General features: G+C 39.3%; 2 protein-coding genes across 4 annotated transcripts in view; one reads left to right on the forward strand and one right to left on the reverse strand.

Moving 5' to 3' along the window:
• Nucleotides 1-8,230, reverse strand: part of UBASH3A (ubiquitin associated and SH3 domain containing A) — a 41,932-nt gene extending 33,702 nt beyond the window's left edge. The window contains exons 1-4 of one of the 2 annotated variants that reach the window (XM_030577175.1): nt 8,104-8,230; nt 6,959-7,084; nt 3,143-3,196; nt 739-925 (exon numbers count right to left, since the gene is read on the reverse strand). In XM_030577175.1, the coding sequence (XP_030433035.1) occupies nt 739-925; nt 3,143-3,196; nt 6,959-7,071 (354 nt within the window). In that variant the 5' untranslated portion in view covers nt 7,072-7,084; nt 8,104-8,230. Of the gene's footprint in view, nt 1-738; nt 926-3,142; nt 3,197-6,958; nt 7,144-8,103 lie in introns of those variants that run through there. The other variant, XM_030577171.1, reaches the window with a different exon arrangement.
• Nucleotides 8,231-9,347: 1,117 nt separating this feature from the next.
• Nucleotides 9,348-14,499, forward strand: part of TMPRSS3 (transmembrane serine protease 3) — a 32,710-nt gene continuing 27,558 nt past the window's right edge. For both annotated transcript variants that reach the window (XM_030552183.1, XM_030552193.1), the window contains exons 1-4: nt 9,348-9,451; nt 10,626-10,770; nt 12,585-12,695; nt 13,816-13,932. In XM_030552183.1, the coding sequence (XP_030408043.1) occupies nt 9,434-9,451; nt 10,626-10,770; nt 12,585-12,695; nt 13,816-13,932 (391 nt within the window). In that variant the 5' untranslated portion in view covers nt 9,348-9,433. The remainder of the gene's footprint in view (nt 9,452-10,625; nt 10,771-12,584; nt 12,696-13,815; nt 13,933-14,499) is intronic.

Genomic DNA, 14,499 nt, shown 5'->3' on the forward strand with positions numbered 1-14,499 from the left:
AGTCAGCATCCAAAAGCAGTGAGAAATGAATGCACAGAGGATGTTAAATAGATGATATGTCTGAGGGTTTGCTTTTCTGTGCACACTGCATATGCAACACCTTGCCTAATTTGCATGCTCAGAAGGCAAAAAGAGATAGTACTGACCACTTGTACATGCAAATACATGATTTGCAAACACAGCCATATTAGCTGCATGAACAGATTAGGTGTGCAGTTGCACTGACATATTCATACATAGAGTTTAAATGATCAGACCTCAAAAAAGCCTAAATCCAACCCCTCCGCTCTCATGAGACTTAAAAATCTCCTTCTAATCCCTACTTTCAGTCCATAACATTTGTTGGCCTGATCATTCCTCAATATTCATCATCCGAATATTTTTATTGATATTTGTAAATGTAGAGGGGAATAAATACAATTACCTTAGCCTGTGTCCCAGCATACTCTGTAACGGGATACTGTTGCTGGGTTTTCAAAACATGGCATTTATCTGAACACACTGACCTTTGCATATTGAATCCCTCATCCATATAATTTTTTACACACTATCATTTGTGCTCCTAACTGCATACAGAAAACAATCACACCTGAGTTTTTATAATTATGCAAGGAATTATTAGTGCAAAATAATTGCAAGAGCAAGTGAAAATACATGATCAAGAAAGCCCAGATTTCAATCTTAATTTTATGTTAGCCCGTTTTTTATGCTCAATGGAATTGTTAAAGACTTTCTTACCGTAAAGAAATCACAAAGAGTTATGTGGGGGAAAATCTCATGGGCTTTGTTTCTTGCACATTGGTTCTTGCTCTCTTTCCAAAATTCCTGCAGTTTGTCATGCAAGGGTCCAGTTGGGCACAAATAGAGAGCATATTCCTGAGGGATTGGATCATCCAAAGAAGGATCATTACAATGAGAGTGCAACCTGAAATTGAGAGCGCATGGCACAAGGTAAGTTAAGGCACAATTGTGTACACATTCCTCCATCGCTCTGGTGAAGACATCCATAATAAAAGCAGAGAAAGAAAAACGAATAGTTGCTACATGAGCAGAAACTGATAATGAAATAAGAACAGATTAAAACTAGAGCTGGTCAAAACATTTCCCTTTGTGATATTGATTGATGGGATGAGGTCTTTCGGTTTTTAAATGAAAATTTTCAATTTTTTTTTGAAATTTGAAAATGAAAACATAATTTTCAGTATTTGAAAACAGAAAACTTGTACTATTGTTTGTTTGATTTTCTCCTCCATTTTCTATTTTGCCATTGGAACAGGGAGGAAAAGGGGTAGGGGGAGCAAACCACCAAAAAATGGAGAAAAAAACTGGGAGGTAATTTTGAAAATATAGGTTTAAAAAAATCCTTCAAAAAAAATTGGCATTTTTATTAATCTCAATTAATTAATTAATTAATTAAAACAACAAAACAAAACACCTCCACCAAAAAAACCAAACAAAAAAGAAAACACATCAACTGAAATTAATAAGTCATGCTCTAATCTATAACAAGTCATTTCGCATTGGGAGTTGCAGCATCATCTGCTTCTGATTTTTTTCAATTCTCAGCATGAAATAATTTCTGATGGAGCTTGTTTTGTAGCCTGTTTTGAACTGGATATGTGCTCAGATGAACATGCAATCCACCACTTGATCACCACTCTGGATGTCAGAAGTAATGCCACATATCAGCATGTTTTGCAACACGTGGACCCAGATCCAAAAAATCCAGAACCACCTTCCTTGTAGTATAAACTCTAAGTAAAAGTCATAACTTGTGCCATCTCAGCTTTGCTGGAAACACAGCAAAGAGGAATATACAATAATGCATATTTCAATGTGCAATGTTCTCATTCTAAGCCTTTGTATCTGGATGATTAACTGTATTTGCCTTACATCGCCCCATCTGGAGCAACATCAGTTGCTTTGTAGAAGGCATTGCTGCTGGTAGGTGCTCTTTTATATCTTTTCTGTGTCTCACAAATATCAGCAGAGAGCGTGGGTTTGAGATTTGACTCAAGTCTGCTCTACATTTAAAAATTAGATTAACCTAGCTACGTCACTCAGGGTTGTGAAAAATTTTGTGGCCCGAATGCTATAGCTGGGTCAAACTAATCCCTTGTGTGGTTGACAGAAGGATTCTTCTGTCAATGTAACTACTGCCTCTCAGAGACATGGAATAACAACATCAATGAAAAACCCCTTTCCATTAATGTAGGAAGTGACATGGAATAACAACATCAATGGAAAAACCCCTTTCCATTAATGTAGGAAGCATCTACACTACGACTTTCTGGTGGCACATCTGCAGCGTTGGAGCTGTGCTGCTATAGGGGTATAGTGTAGACATACCCTTAGTTCTGGGATTTAAAATTGCAAAATAAATCAGTATCAGCAACATCTCCGTACTCCATCATCAGTGTCTCGGGCTGGAGAAAAAATTCAGATGACCCAAGAGTAGCCATTGACAGTACTCATGGTCATGCCTATCCTGGATTCTTATTTTTTAAAACCGGAAACTCTTAGCCATTCAGCTTAATTTTATAGCCTTTTCCCACCTGGAGTTGTGTTCCCTCCAGTCAATGCCTTTTAACTTAACATGTTCCAAATTCCTTTACAACTGTAATCTCTCAGATCTTTAACACCTCCTTTTCTACTTTTGCCTCATGGGCTGAGCATCTAAATTTTCCTCTCTGATCTATAGTCATCATCCAGTTCTGTGAGAGAGAGATGTTTTTGTTCATGAGTGAAGGTGTGAGAAACTGGAGACATTTATTACATAATGATTCCTCACAATCCTCCCCTTTTTGACTACGTCAAAATTAGTTGATCATGACAGCATCCCCCCCCCCCACACCCACATATTCTCTCATGTTCCATAAAATAGAACCATTGTCTAGGAAGCAGTAACTCTGCTCTTACTTCACTTTGTGCTCTGTGCAAATAATTTTATGCCTACAAGAATCACGATCGAATAAAACTATTCCCATAAAGCAAAATAAAGATGAGCTCAGATTTGATTTCATTTTTACCATGAAGTCTCCTAAATCCAAATCCAGTGGGGAAAGAGCCCATAAGCAACTACATTTCATTCGGTTTCATGTGAAAGTACTCCTGGGGGAACTGTACATTATTTCATTCTTACCATTTTGAAGCCTCTTCTGCTGTCTTGTGTCCAGTAGCAGCCAAAGCTTTTTGCCTAAGGAAAATAAAGTGGATTCACCAGGAGAAAATAGATGCAGTAAGACAGCAAATTCTCCTTTGAGTTCTGAAGACTTTTCCTTAATACACTGTATAAGCATGATTTGTACTGTATATGGGCCCACAGTATTATTAGAGATGGGACCAAACAAAATCCCGGCTCCAAATACTATAGTGGGCAGAACCAAAACCTTAGATCCACACACTCTTATACTTGGGATCTGGAAAACTGGATCCAAATTTTCCCAAAGGAGTCAGTGTTTTGTTTCTGCCCATTAGAGAGACAGATTTGAGCCACAAGTTCAGGGATTTTGGTTCAGGTCTATCTCTAATATGTAATTGCTGTTCTATGGAACCAAATTATACCCAAATTCAGTATCTTTTTCTATCAGGACAGTATGTTCCTGCACACACACATCTTTGAGACCAAGAGTTGAGTTTCTTGGGGTGGGGGAGATGAGAAGAAGTCCAGCAGAGGAACTGGACATTTCAGCCTGGACACAATCCTAAAACGCACTATGACTCGTGTTTCTTTTGCTACACCCAAGAGACAATTTTTGCTACACTTGAAACAAGACTTTCTGCCTGTTGGTGTCTTGAAGCCAAATTTGTAACATTTAATTCCCTTCTGTTCAAGTTCTTATACTGCATCCAGCCCTGTGATATCTGTGCACCTTCCAGCAGCACAATAAACAGTGTGACTGGTCTCATGTACTTTTTTCTGTCTTCGTCGCCCCAGGGAGAAAACTGTATGGGGATTTGTAAATAAATAATTAAATGTATTACTTACGTGCTGTGTCCTTTTATTACTGAAGGCCCAACGTGGCCAAAATACACTCTAAATCTTTCCCCCCCAAGCCCTCCCCGCTACTTTCTTTCTTGAGCACTGTGGACACCACCACAATGCTTCCTGTCACTCAGGCCAGTAAACTGGGTGTCAACTTTGAATGACTCAGACCTGTCTCTAAGACCTTAAGTCCTAACTATGTGCAAAGCTTGCTGATTCTTTCTGCATGACACCTCTAAGGTATGGCCTTTCTCATCCATCCTCACTGCTAACAGTCTCGTCCAGGCTCTTATTTCGTGTCTTGATTACTGCAATATCCTTTTACTGCAATATCCTTCTCTCTGGCCTTGACAAATCCAGTTTTACTGACTTATATCCATTAGGAGTGCTGCTGTGAAGATCACTGGTTGCTTTGACCATGTCACCCCTCTCTTTGCCTCCCTCCACTGGCTCCCCTTTCTCCATAGTATCACCCATAAGCAGCTTGTTTTCACTTCCAAGGCAGTTCACCAGCTATCCCTACCCTATCTATCATCTCTCATACACTATCAAGAGGTCGACTCCTGCCTTCTCTTTGCCAATGCCAGACTCCGTCAATTTTCAAATGAGCTTTTGTTCTTTCTCCCATGCAACCTTCAACTCTTGGGAATACTCCCGGTCAACACCTACAAAGCCAAATCATTGTTCTCCTTCATTTTCCTCCTTAAAACTATCCTGTGCCATTAGGCTTATAAAAAATTGACAAATGGCTAGGCAGCTGGGGTGCTGAGACCTCTGCCTATCATACCAAACCAGCACTGTCTCATTTTTCCTTGTGCCGGTCTGTATCTACCAGTTGTCTCAGCTCATATTAGGACTGTAAGCTTATTGAGGTAGCGACTGGGTTTTTTTTGTGTTTGTATAGCATCATGCGTGGTGGCATCCTGGCTTATGACTGGGGCTCCTATGCACTTCCACAAAGCAAATAATACACAATAAGGCAATTTAATTCAAAAATGGATCCTATGTCTACAAATCTCTCTCAGACAAAAAGCAGAAAGGTTCTTAAATATATATATTTTAAAGTACTGTTTTAGAAGAATAAATTCCCAGATCCCTGTCTGGAAATGCTAATAATAATTAGTACTGTATAAGCCTGGAGCTGGGGGTTAATGTGTTGCTAAGATTCTTCCTGATTCCCATTTACACAAATGCACCTTTAAACTGCTCAGATGTAAAGGGGCCTTAGTGTAAAAGAGATTATGGCACTGCAGCTCTGAATCATGTAAGATCAGGCTATCTTATGATATTTCTAACACAACCTGGTTTTGGCCATGCCAGGAATGCTGAATGGCTGAAATCAGGAATTGAAAACACATGCAAAAGTTTTAAAAATAATAACCAAAGTTTCTAAGATTAGATAGTTGTTCAGTTGAAATTTTAGGCAAAACTCCAGGCTACTTTATAAATTTTATACAAACTTGCTCAGCACTCTGACTATTTATCTAACCGTTTCCTTTCCACTAAAAAGCACAAATACACTCTATAGGTAACACCACTGTGCTTTAAAGAAGATTTGAAGAATTTAGACCTCAGAGCCAAACATTTTCAGAACTGGCCACTCATTTTGGGTGTCTCAGTTTTGGGATGCCTGATGGGAAAGACCGTGAGCCAGATTTTCGGAAGAGCTGTGTCCCCAAAATTTCAACTGACATTAATGGGAGCAACAGGAACTCAGTACCTCTGAAGTCAGGCCCAAGGTGTCTAAAGTTGGCACCCAAAAATAGAGGGCTCTTTAGAAAATTAATTCAATACTTTTGATACGGAACCTTTTCAGACATAGTTGCTTCACTGGTTGGTTTTATTTTCAATAAGAAGCCAACATAAATAATATTAAAAATCAGGTTATGAAGATGTATTGTAGTCAGTTTTAAATTCACATTGATGGATCCTTATTTCACTCTCTCTCTCTGTCTCTGTCTCTGTCTCTGTCTCTGTCTCTGTCTCTCTCACACACACACACACACACACACACACACACACACACACACACACACACACACACACACACACACACACACACACACACACACACACGTTAAGGGATTTGCAGGAAAGGGAGTACATTTTTGAAGAATGAGATTTTCAAAGGCACATAGGAAAATTAAACTGCCCAACTGCCACTGAGTTGAGGCCCTAGATTCCCCCATGTCCCTTTGAAAATCTCACATAAAATATGCTTATCCCATCTGAAGATGTTTGGGAAACAAGTCACCTTAATACTGCATTTTTCTTTAATGCAGAGTCAAATTCTGCCCACAGTTACACTGCTCCAGCAACGGAGGTTGCCAGTATAACTGAGGACAGCATTTGGCGCTTTCGTATTTTTCATGGAGATACTATTTTCCCTTCTCCCCTTTGGCATGTAATTTTTTTAATGTGATCCTAAACTGAGAGAAATTCTTTATGGAATAAAAAGAGTAAAAATGATAGTTGTGTTGAATAGTTTTATATGATATTTATAAACAGGAAAACAACGTCTTGTGAAAAGTAAACTCAGTCTCTAATATCCTACATGTGGTAAGATGCCTTGGCTGTGTCATAGAACTCAGCATAGGCCAAAAGGTGTCTTTAAACTTAACTGTGTTACAGCAAAATTGATGGATGAAAAATGTGACTTGTTTTTGGTAATACTGTGGGAGATAACTGAGCATGTCAAGTGTTTAACAAGTTTTACAGTCTCTCAACCCAAAAGTGGATATTTTTTAGATTTAGATATTAAAAATGGATGCACAGTAGGTTCTTTGTAGGATAAGATCAATACACCACAAAATGCTATAAATTAAGCCCTAAGTGGGATATCTTATCCACATACAGAAACATCTGTGTCAAGCAGTTGTTTGTTTTCTCTGTTAAAAATGCAAACTGTCTATGTTCAAATTTTTATGAGAAAATTCTTTTAATATATTGAGGTAACTTAAAAATACTACTCACGCTGTATGTGCAGGGAATCCCATAGATAAGAGGGATTCCAGTAAAGCGCAGGTGCTTCTGTTTTTGACTTTGTTCAAAACCTTCGAATATAGTTGTGTTTCAGCCACTGCCATCTCTTCCACTCCTCTTGTGAATGTATGTTCAGTACAGGCAGAAATTAGTAGAAAGAGACAGAGAGAGAGGGAAGGAGAGAGGCTGCTAAGATAAAAAACCTCAAACCCCTTGTGATCTTTTTGACAGAAGCTGATATCCTGTTTTCATAGCATGTTAGTCTTTGCACTTTTACTTTAGGGTGGTTGAAAGGCAAGAAATATATGCAGTCTCTGTCTGCCTACCGTAGACTGTAGCAAAATAAGACTAGACTAGTATATGTCCACAGTATAGCACAATGCATAGTCAGTGCAAATTTGCTAATTGCAGGGAACTGAATCTCTCACTTTCAGATCACCATTTTAAATGCACCCCAAGGCAGTAATGAGTCAGTGAGCATGAGCTGTTGCTATGCATTGGTTGTTCAGTGGCATATGTGAAATCAGATGGTGGTCTGAACCCGGTTCTTAGTGGACACATTTCCACCTCACAGAACCAGCACCACAGCTGGGCCCCTTGTTGGCATCCCCATCAAAGAGGCTAAGAACTGAATGAGCATGGATGCTGAAACATGATTTCTCCTTTAAAGGTGGCCCCTTCAGGTCAGGTTCAGAGCACATAGATTAGGCAGTATGGGAAAAGTTTTGCTTCCACAGCCTGTGCTGCTCTTGGCAATAAAGCACTAAGACCAATGATATACTGGATAAACTAAAGCGTTCCCTTGATGACCCAGCAGCAGGGAGAGACAGTATGTCAGATTCTCCAATTTACACACTACAAAGTGCATTTAAAACGGCCAGAGATTGCCCAGAAAAAATTCCTATGTGAGGGGAATCTCCACTGAATCTCCCCTGCCTCCTGTGCTGCTATGTCCCTCCTGGCACAAGGGGTGGGGGGCAGGGTGTATATCAGGGCTGGGAGAGTAAAAGGGTTATCAAGGAACAGGAGAGGGCATGGTAAAGCAATCCTTTGCTATGCCTGATTCTCCACTGCTGTAAGGTTCCTGAGGTCAGTTGAAGATGTCTCCACACCTCACCCTGGAAACTTTAACTTACCCCAGGTCCTGGTGGCTGAGAATCAGGGAGTTGTGACTAGTTCCCTAACAGCCTCCCCTCGGGCACTGTGGGGAATCAAACCCAGGTCTTCCGAGGCTGAGCTGAGGGCAGCTGAGGGTCAAACCCACGATCTTGCTCAGTATGCTGGGAAAAAAGAGAAATATTAGTCATTTCCATGTGTAGACAAGCCAATTCTGCTTTCAGTCCTGCCTCTAACTGAACCCAGACTGAACCTTTTTGATCAGTTTTCTTTCTTTTTTCTTTTTTTAATGCCTCTGCTTCCTAATTCCTGCAATGATCAGAACTGCCAAAATAAGGTAATAAAAGCTGTTCTTGTCACAAAGCTGTCCTGACTAAGATGAGGAAGTATCAGAAATATTGTACAACCTTCTTTTCTTGTAAGAGTTCAACTCCCATCTTGAAGAGCCAAGTTTGAATAAGATTCCTCTGAAACTGCTGAGATTCTCCCATCATTAGTAAATGCCACTAACCTACTCTAAAATATTAGCACTCTCATTAGGGAGCCACAGTCTCTCAGTAGCCCTGTCTTCACCTATACATACCAGCATGGCTCTTTGGCTCGCTTCACAACCTCCTGTCCCCGCCACTCAAAAAAATGCTCAAAACAAGATAATGATTATATTGTTATTCTGATCAGGATTTTTCATTTCAGCTGCTCCATGAGCTTCTGAGTTTAGAGCAAGTAGAATTTTTGCATTGGCTCAAGTGCAAATTTTCATAATTATGGAGGTGGAATTCTTTCATAGTTAAAATGCAGATCTATCCTGGGAACTATCTTTTGGTTTGCTCTTTGCCTCATGCCTGGTGGGTGCACTTAGCAAAGAGCACACCAAATTCACAAAGAGCAATGAAACCAAATAAAGGGTCTGGTTTGCCAAACTGACTAGGTTTGAGGGGCTCCTTCACCAGAGCACAGAATTCTGGCACATGCTTTTCTGCAGCCACTTTATTTAGTATAAATGGAACAAGCAAGCACACTTGTGACTTAATCTTTGGAGAGTTTCTTGTCAGACAGGTTCATGAAAAGGTTTACAAATACCACGATATTACCTTACCTGATTACACTGATTAAAAGGGTTGCTGAGTTTTTGCCTTCCTGGTATCCATAGCTATGTCATCCTAGGCTACCTGATATCTACAACCAGGCTGAATTACACAGACTACAGTAATAATGTCATTTGCTACAGTGGTTGAGCTGGCAATTCTGGGTGGTTTGATGAAAATATTTCCTGAGTGGACTGGTTTAACAACTAGATTTCCCTCAGGCTTATTACTATAATGAAAAGAGAACATATTTTTGTTTTTAACCATGATATCTCAAGAAGAGGTAAGTAATACCCTAGCCCAGGGTAAATATTGATTCTCTAACATTTTGTAACTGTATGTCATGTATCTTAATGCTGTTTTGTTTCCAGAGCAGCAACACATGTAGCAATGAAGGTATTCTTTAGGTCAGAAATCATTTGCAGAAGGACGTGCTTTCCTTATTTCTGCCCTAAAAACAGCAGTTTATATAATGCCTCTTGACATTTTTAGTTACCAGGAATGTCTATTATATTTGATAGAATAAGAGAAAAGTTGTATTTTGATAGGTAATGCTTGCTAGATGGTGAAAAGGTATTCTATGTTCCCTAAAAGTTAGTGGCAAAGCTAAACTATACTTTGTCTAAGGCAAAAATTTCCTGGGCCTGACATTCTGGATTTACAGCACACTAGCTCCTCTGACTTTAATGCATTTACCCTTGATTTACGCTAGTGTGAGTGCAAAATCAGACCCATTCTATCATTGATTGTACAGAGCCTACTGGACCAGATTCCGAAGTTTTTTGTATCCTATCTGTACCCTATACCTTCATGTTAATTTTAAAACATAAGGTTTATTTACCCAGAATTACATTTTAATTTCAGTTTGTGAGCTGCATACAACATTCAAAGGTTCTTCAGCATAAGGTAAATAGGAAGTCGGACAGATCAGAGCAGGCTTTGCACAGTTCGTAACTTGGACTTTCCTTTACAGTACTTACAATAGCAATTAAAAAGCACGCTGTGGAAAATGCTTTGACATTTAAAGAAGGAACTTGTCAGAATTTCTTGATGTGGTGAATGAATTACTCTAAATAACTGTGGTTATAGGCAGACTCAAGCAACATTTTAGTTTCAGTAAATTGCTGGTTATTGCTTGCTAATTAGTGGTCGGTCCATTTGTGCAAGTTGCTGAGTGCCCCGACTCTCACTGAAGTCAATAGGAATTGCGTGAGCTCCTCAGTAACACTCAGGAGGTGCTCAGCATCTTGCAGGATGAGGCCATTTTTAGGCAAACAGAGAGCAGGCCTGGAAGCTGTCCCTGGATTTGCTGTGTATCAGCTGTTCATTCCAAAAGTGTGCGCAAAGTAGGGCCCCGCAACAAAAAAAAATCATCATCAATAGAAAGGCATTGGGGGGTGGTATGAGGAGAACGAGTAGTTGCTTTTAAAAGTGACTTCTGTTCTTTGTTGGTCCAGGTACTGGAGACTAATGCCAATACTGGAAATCCTGAAAACACCTCTGTTACTGAAGACAAATTGCCAGTAGCTGAAGTTCATTTTCTCTACAAAAGATTTTTCAGCATACAACAAGCAAAAGTAGATCCCAGTGCAAATGGACTTGGTAGGGATTCTACATACCTTTGTAATGTGTACAGTCAGGGGTAATCAATGATTTTTTGTCATCATCCAAATTTATTGGTGAAGGTCCAGACTCCAGAGAAAAAAATAATAACAATGATAATAATAAGTAAATATAAAGATTTCAGGGTTCTTTTAATGGCATCTGGCTGTTCAGATTTGGCCTGTCATCTGCTTATTGGCTACCCCTGGTTTATGTAGTAATTTAGCCTTGCAAAACTATACTTACACAAACAGGGTACATTGTTTTTATTAGTGAGAAAGTAGCACTTTTTTTTTTCCACTAGCTTCCTCATGGTGAGAGTGGGTGAGGACATTTTTTGCCTGGGCGGATATGTTTCCATGACACTTTTGCAAGTCTGCATTATTCATAAAGTTTCATCCAGGTTATAGATTATTTGTTTCTTAATTGTTTCTACAATTCTGAATGTTTTATATGAAACCTTCCAAGTCTGGAAATCCATATAATTAGAAAAAGGCAATGCAGTAGAGTAGGTCATGGATAGCACAGTATGCATTTTGGTTACATTCTATAGGCCTGATCTTGTTCCCATTGAAACCAGTGACAGAACACACATTCACTTCAATGGGAGCAGAATCAGACCTAAGGTCGTAGGTAAAGCAATATTAATTTATGCAGACTGTTTATGACTGCTCTGCAAAATATTTATTATGACACCAGAAGCCAGATAAAATGTACCTGATTTCACATTTTGTTTGTCTAAGAGATTCGCTCAATTTCTACTGAACATGTTTGAGTGAAACTGGATTTGTTTGTGATTTTACATGAAACTGGATGAAACTCAGCAGTTTTGTCTGAGCTTCAAGTTTCCGCAAATCCAAAATTCAAAGGTAAGTTTAGGGGTAGGGTGGGCACAGCTGCATGAATCAAAACTGAAGACCTCCTGTATATGTAAATGGCACCTTTCCATTATTTACACTTGCTTTGATCTTTATACGTCAAACCAGAATAATTATATATATATATAATTTTTTTTTTACACAAAACTATCCATTATGTTCAGTGAAAACCATTGCCCCTCTTGTTGATCCACTGTTGTGGATTCCGGTTCTTCAATCCATTTCACAGGAACAGGCTAGGCCTCTTTTCCTGCCTCTACTATTGATTTGCTGTGTGACTTTGATCAAGTCAATAAGGCTCAAATTTGCAAAAAATCGCCTCTAATTTTGGGTGCAGTTTTCTACATCTACATTTCTAACTCTATTGCTCCAATTAGACTTGCTTCAAAAGCCAACAATCTAGAGCTTTATTCTTGCCCTAAATTTTTGCTTTCTTCAGCCATCTTCTTTATTTGTGGGCCTGTCTAACAACTCTTCCAAAACACTGGCTAGTTTTGTCCTTCTCTTGATTCTTCCTGCCTCTGTTTCAATCTTTAGCATCTCTTATTAACATTTGCTCTGAATCTTTATTTTTCAAACTTTAAGGAATGCAGTGTGCTGCAGCTAGACTTACTTCCTCACTGTCACACCACCTCCTTCCTATTCACTGGATTTCAGTTGTCCTGAATACAGCACACAATGTAGCATCCAGCCAGAGATGATGGTAACAGTGAGCCTCAGAAGTACTAAGCTAATACAGGAGGGATTCAGAAGACATTTTTGGCAGAAGTTTTCATAAAAGTGACATTCAGAGCCATTAATTCTTTGAAGAGAATGAAATGAACGGAGCTGTTACTACTTGAGTCTATTTTAAAATTTAAAAATGTTTTCACTAAAAATCCAAGTGTGTTTCTTTCATAGAAGCTGCTGTTTCTCACTTTTCTTTTTGGTTTCTAGGAGCTATCCAGCCATCATCGAAGTGCCATGTTTTAGTCTCACTAAGGTTTCTTCCATTTATCCTTGTTTTATTACTTGTAGTAATCCTAGCAGTTGCCATTGGCCTGAGTGGTGAGTACAATTAGTTATTTATTAGGTTCTCAATTAACCATTCAAGAGCTTAATTTTTCATGAGTCCATTCTTACTGAGAATGGAATTAAACTGCCACCAAAATAGTTTACTGAAGTAAAAAATCCTTTTGGTGTGATGACTTGAAATTTTATTTACCTGTATGAACAAAATTAATCTGGCACACAAGAGAGACCATTGGCATAACCTACATTCACAACACTGGGAAACCTGAAACAGTAAGAAACCTTCAAAGCAAATACTGTAATTGAAGACATAACTGACTGAAAACACAGACGTCAGTGATTCAACACAGTGATCCCCATTTAAAAAAAATCCAAACATTTAAGCAGCCTGTGTGCTTGAGGAATAGAGACTGGATGTGGCTTCAGACAATGTCATTTTTTGTCCTGTATGTCTCTCATACATACCAACAAAAGACTGACATCATTGTGTTTGAGTGCTCTAATGTCCTTTTCCCCCCAACCCAAAAAAATGGGAACAGGAAAAAGAATGAGCTTAGTTGCAACCGGAAGGTCACACCTGCACAAGTGCAGACACAGAATTTGTTAGTGGTAGAGCAACACCTTCACATCCAGAAAATTCATAGACTTACAAGGCTGAGATACACATGGGAGGAAACAACTCTACACTGCAGCTCTGAGGAGGTTCTCCTTTCCTTCTTTGCTGACGAGGAGCCAGTCATATATATACCAGACCCAGAAACTCTCCCTAGAATGAAACATAAACTGGAGATTTTATGACATGCATCTGAGGAAGTGGGTATTCACCCATGAAAGCTCATGCTCCAAAACGTCTGTTAGTCTATAAGGTGCCACAGGACTCTTTGCTGCTTAAACTGGAGATTAGAGAAGTTGGAAAGGAGCCATAATTGACAACAATGCTGTTTCACTATAGTTGCCATTACCAATGGATACATTTAAGAGCATTGTGTAGAAACCTCCAGATTATATTTCAATATTCCTAGAATATAAGGGTTGTCTTTTCACAAACAACATGAAAGTGGGACTATATAATCAAAGTAAGAAAAAAAATACTTCAAGCACACAAATTACTATCCTGATGTGATCATGTTAGTTTGTTCTCTTTAATTCCTGGCAGTCCAGTACAACTGCATTGGGAAGTTTCGATGCAGATCGTCCTTCAAATGTATCCAGCAATCAGCGAGGTGTGATGGTGTCTTTAACTGTAAAGAAGGAGAGGATGAATACACCTGTGGTATTTTTTATTTTATTATGAATCACTACTAACTTTTCTTGGCAGCAGAGCGTGTGCTATGTTATAGCAAAATGTGGGGAAAGGAATGGATGAATAGGGGAGGTGTTGTGTTCTACAGATCGTCCCCTGATCTATCAGATTCATAGACTTCAAGGCTAGAAAGGACTATCATGATCATCTAGTCTGACCTCCTGCACACTGCAGGTCACAGAACTTCACACACTCACTCCAGTAATAGACTCCAACCTCTGGCTGAGTTACTGAAGTCCTCAAATCATGATTTAAAGACTTCAAGTTACAGAGAATTCACCATTTACACTAATTTAAACCTACAACGGACTTGTGCCCCATGCTGCAGAGGAAGCAAAAAAACCCCAGGGTCTCTGCCAATCTGAACTGAAGAAAAATTCCTTCCTGACCTCATATATGGCAATCAGTTAGACTCTGAGCATGTGAGCAACATCCACCAGCCAGACACCTGGGAAAGAATTCTCTGTAGTAACTCAGAGCCCTCCCCATCTAGTGTCCCATCACTGGCCATTGGAGATATCTGCTACTAGCTGTCAG

This window comes from Gopherus evgoodei, chromosome 1, assembly GCF_007399415.2.
Source record: "Gopherus evgoodei ecotype Sinaloan lineage chromosome 1, rGopEvg1_v1.p, whole genome shotgun sequence".
In the NCBI taxonomy this organism is placed as follows: Eukaryota; Metazoa; Chordata; order Testudines; family Testudinidae; genus Gopherus; species Gopherus evgoodei.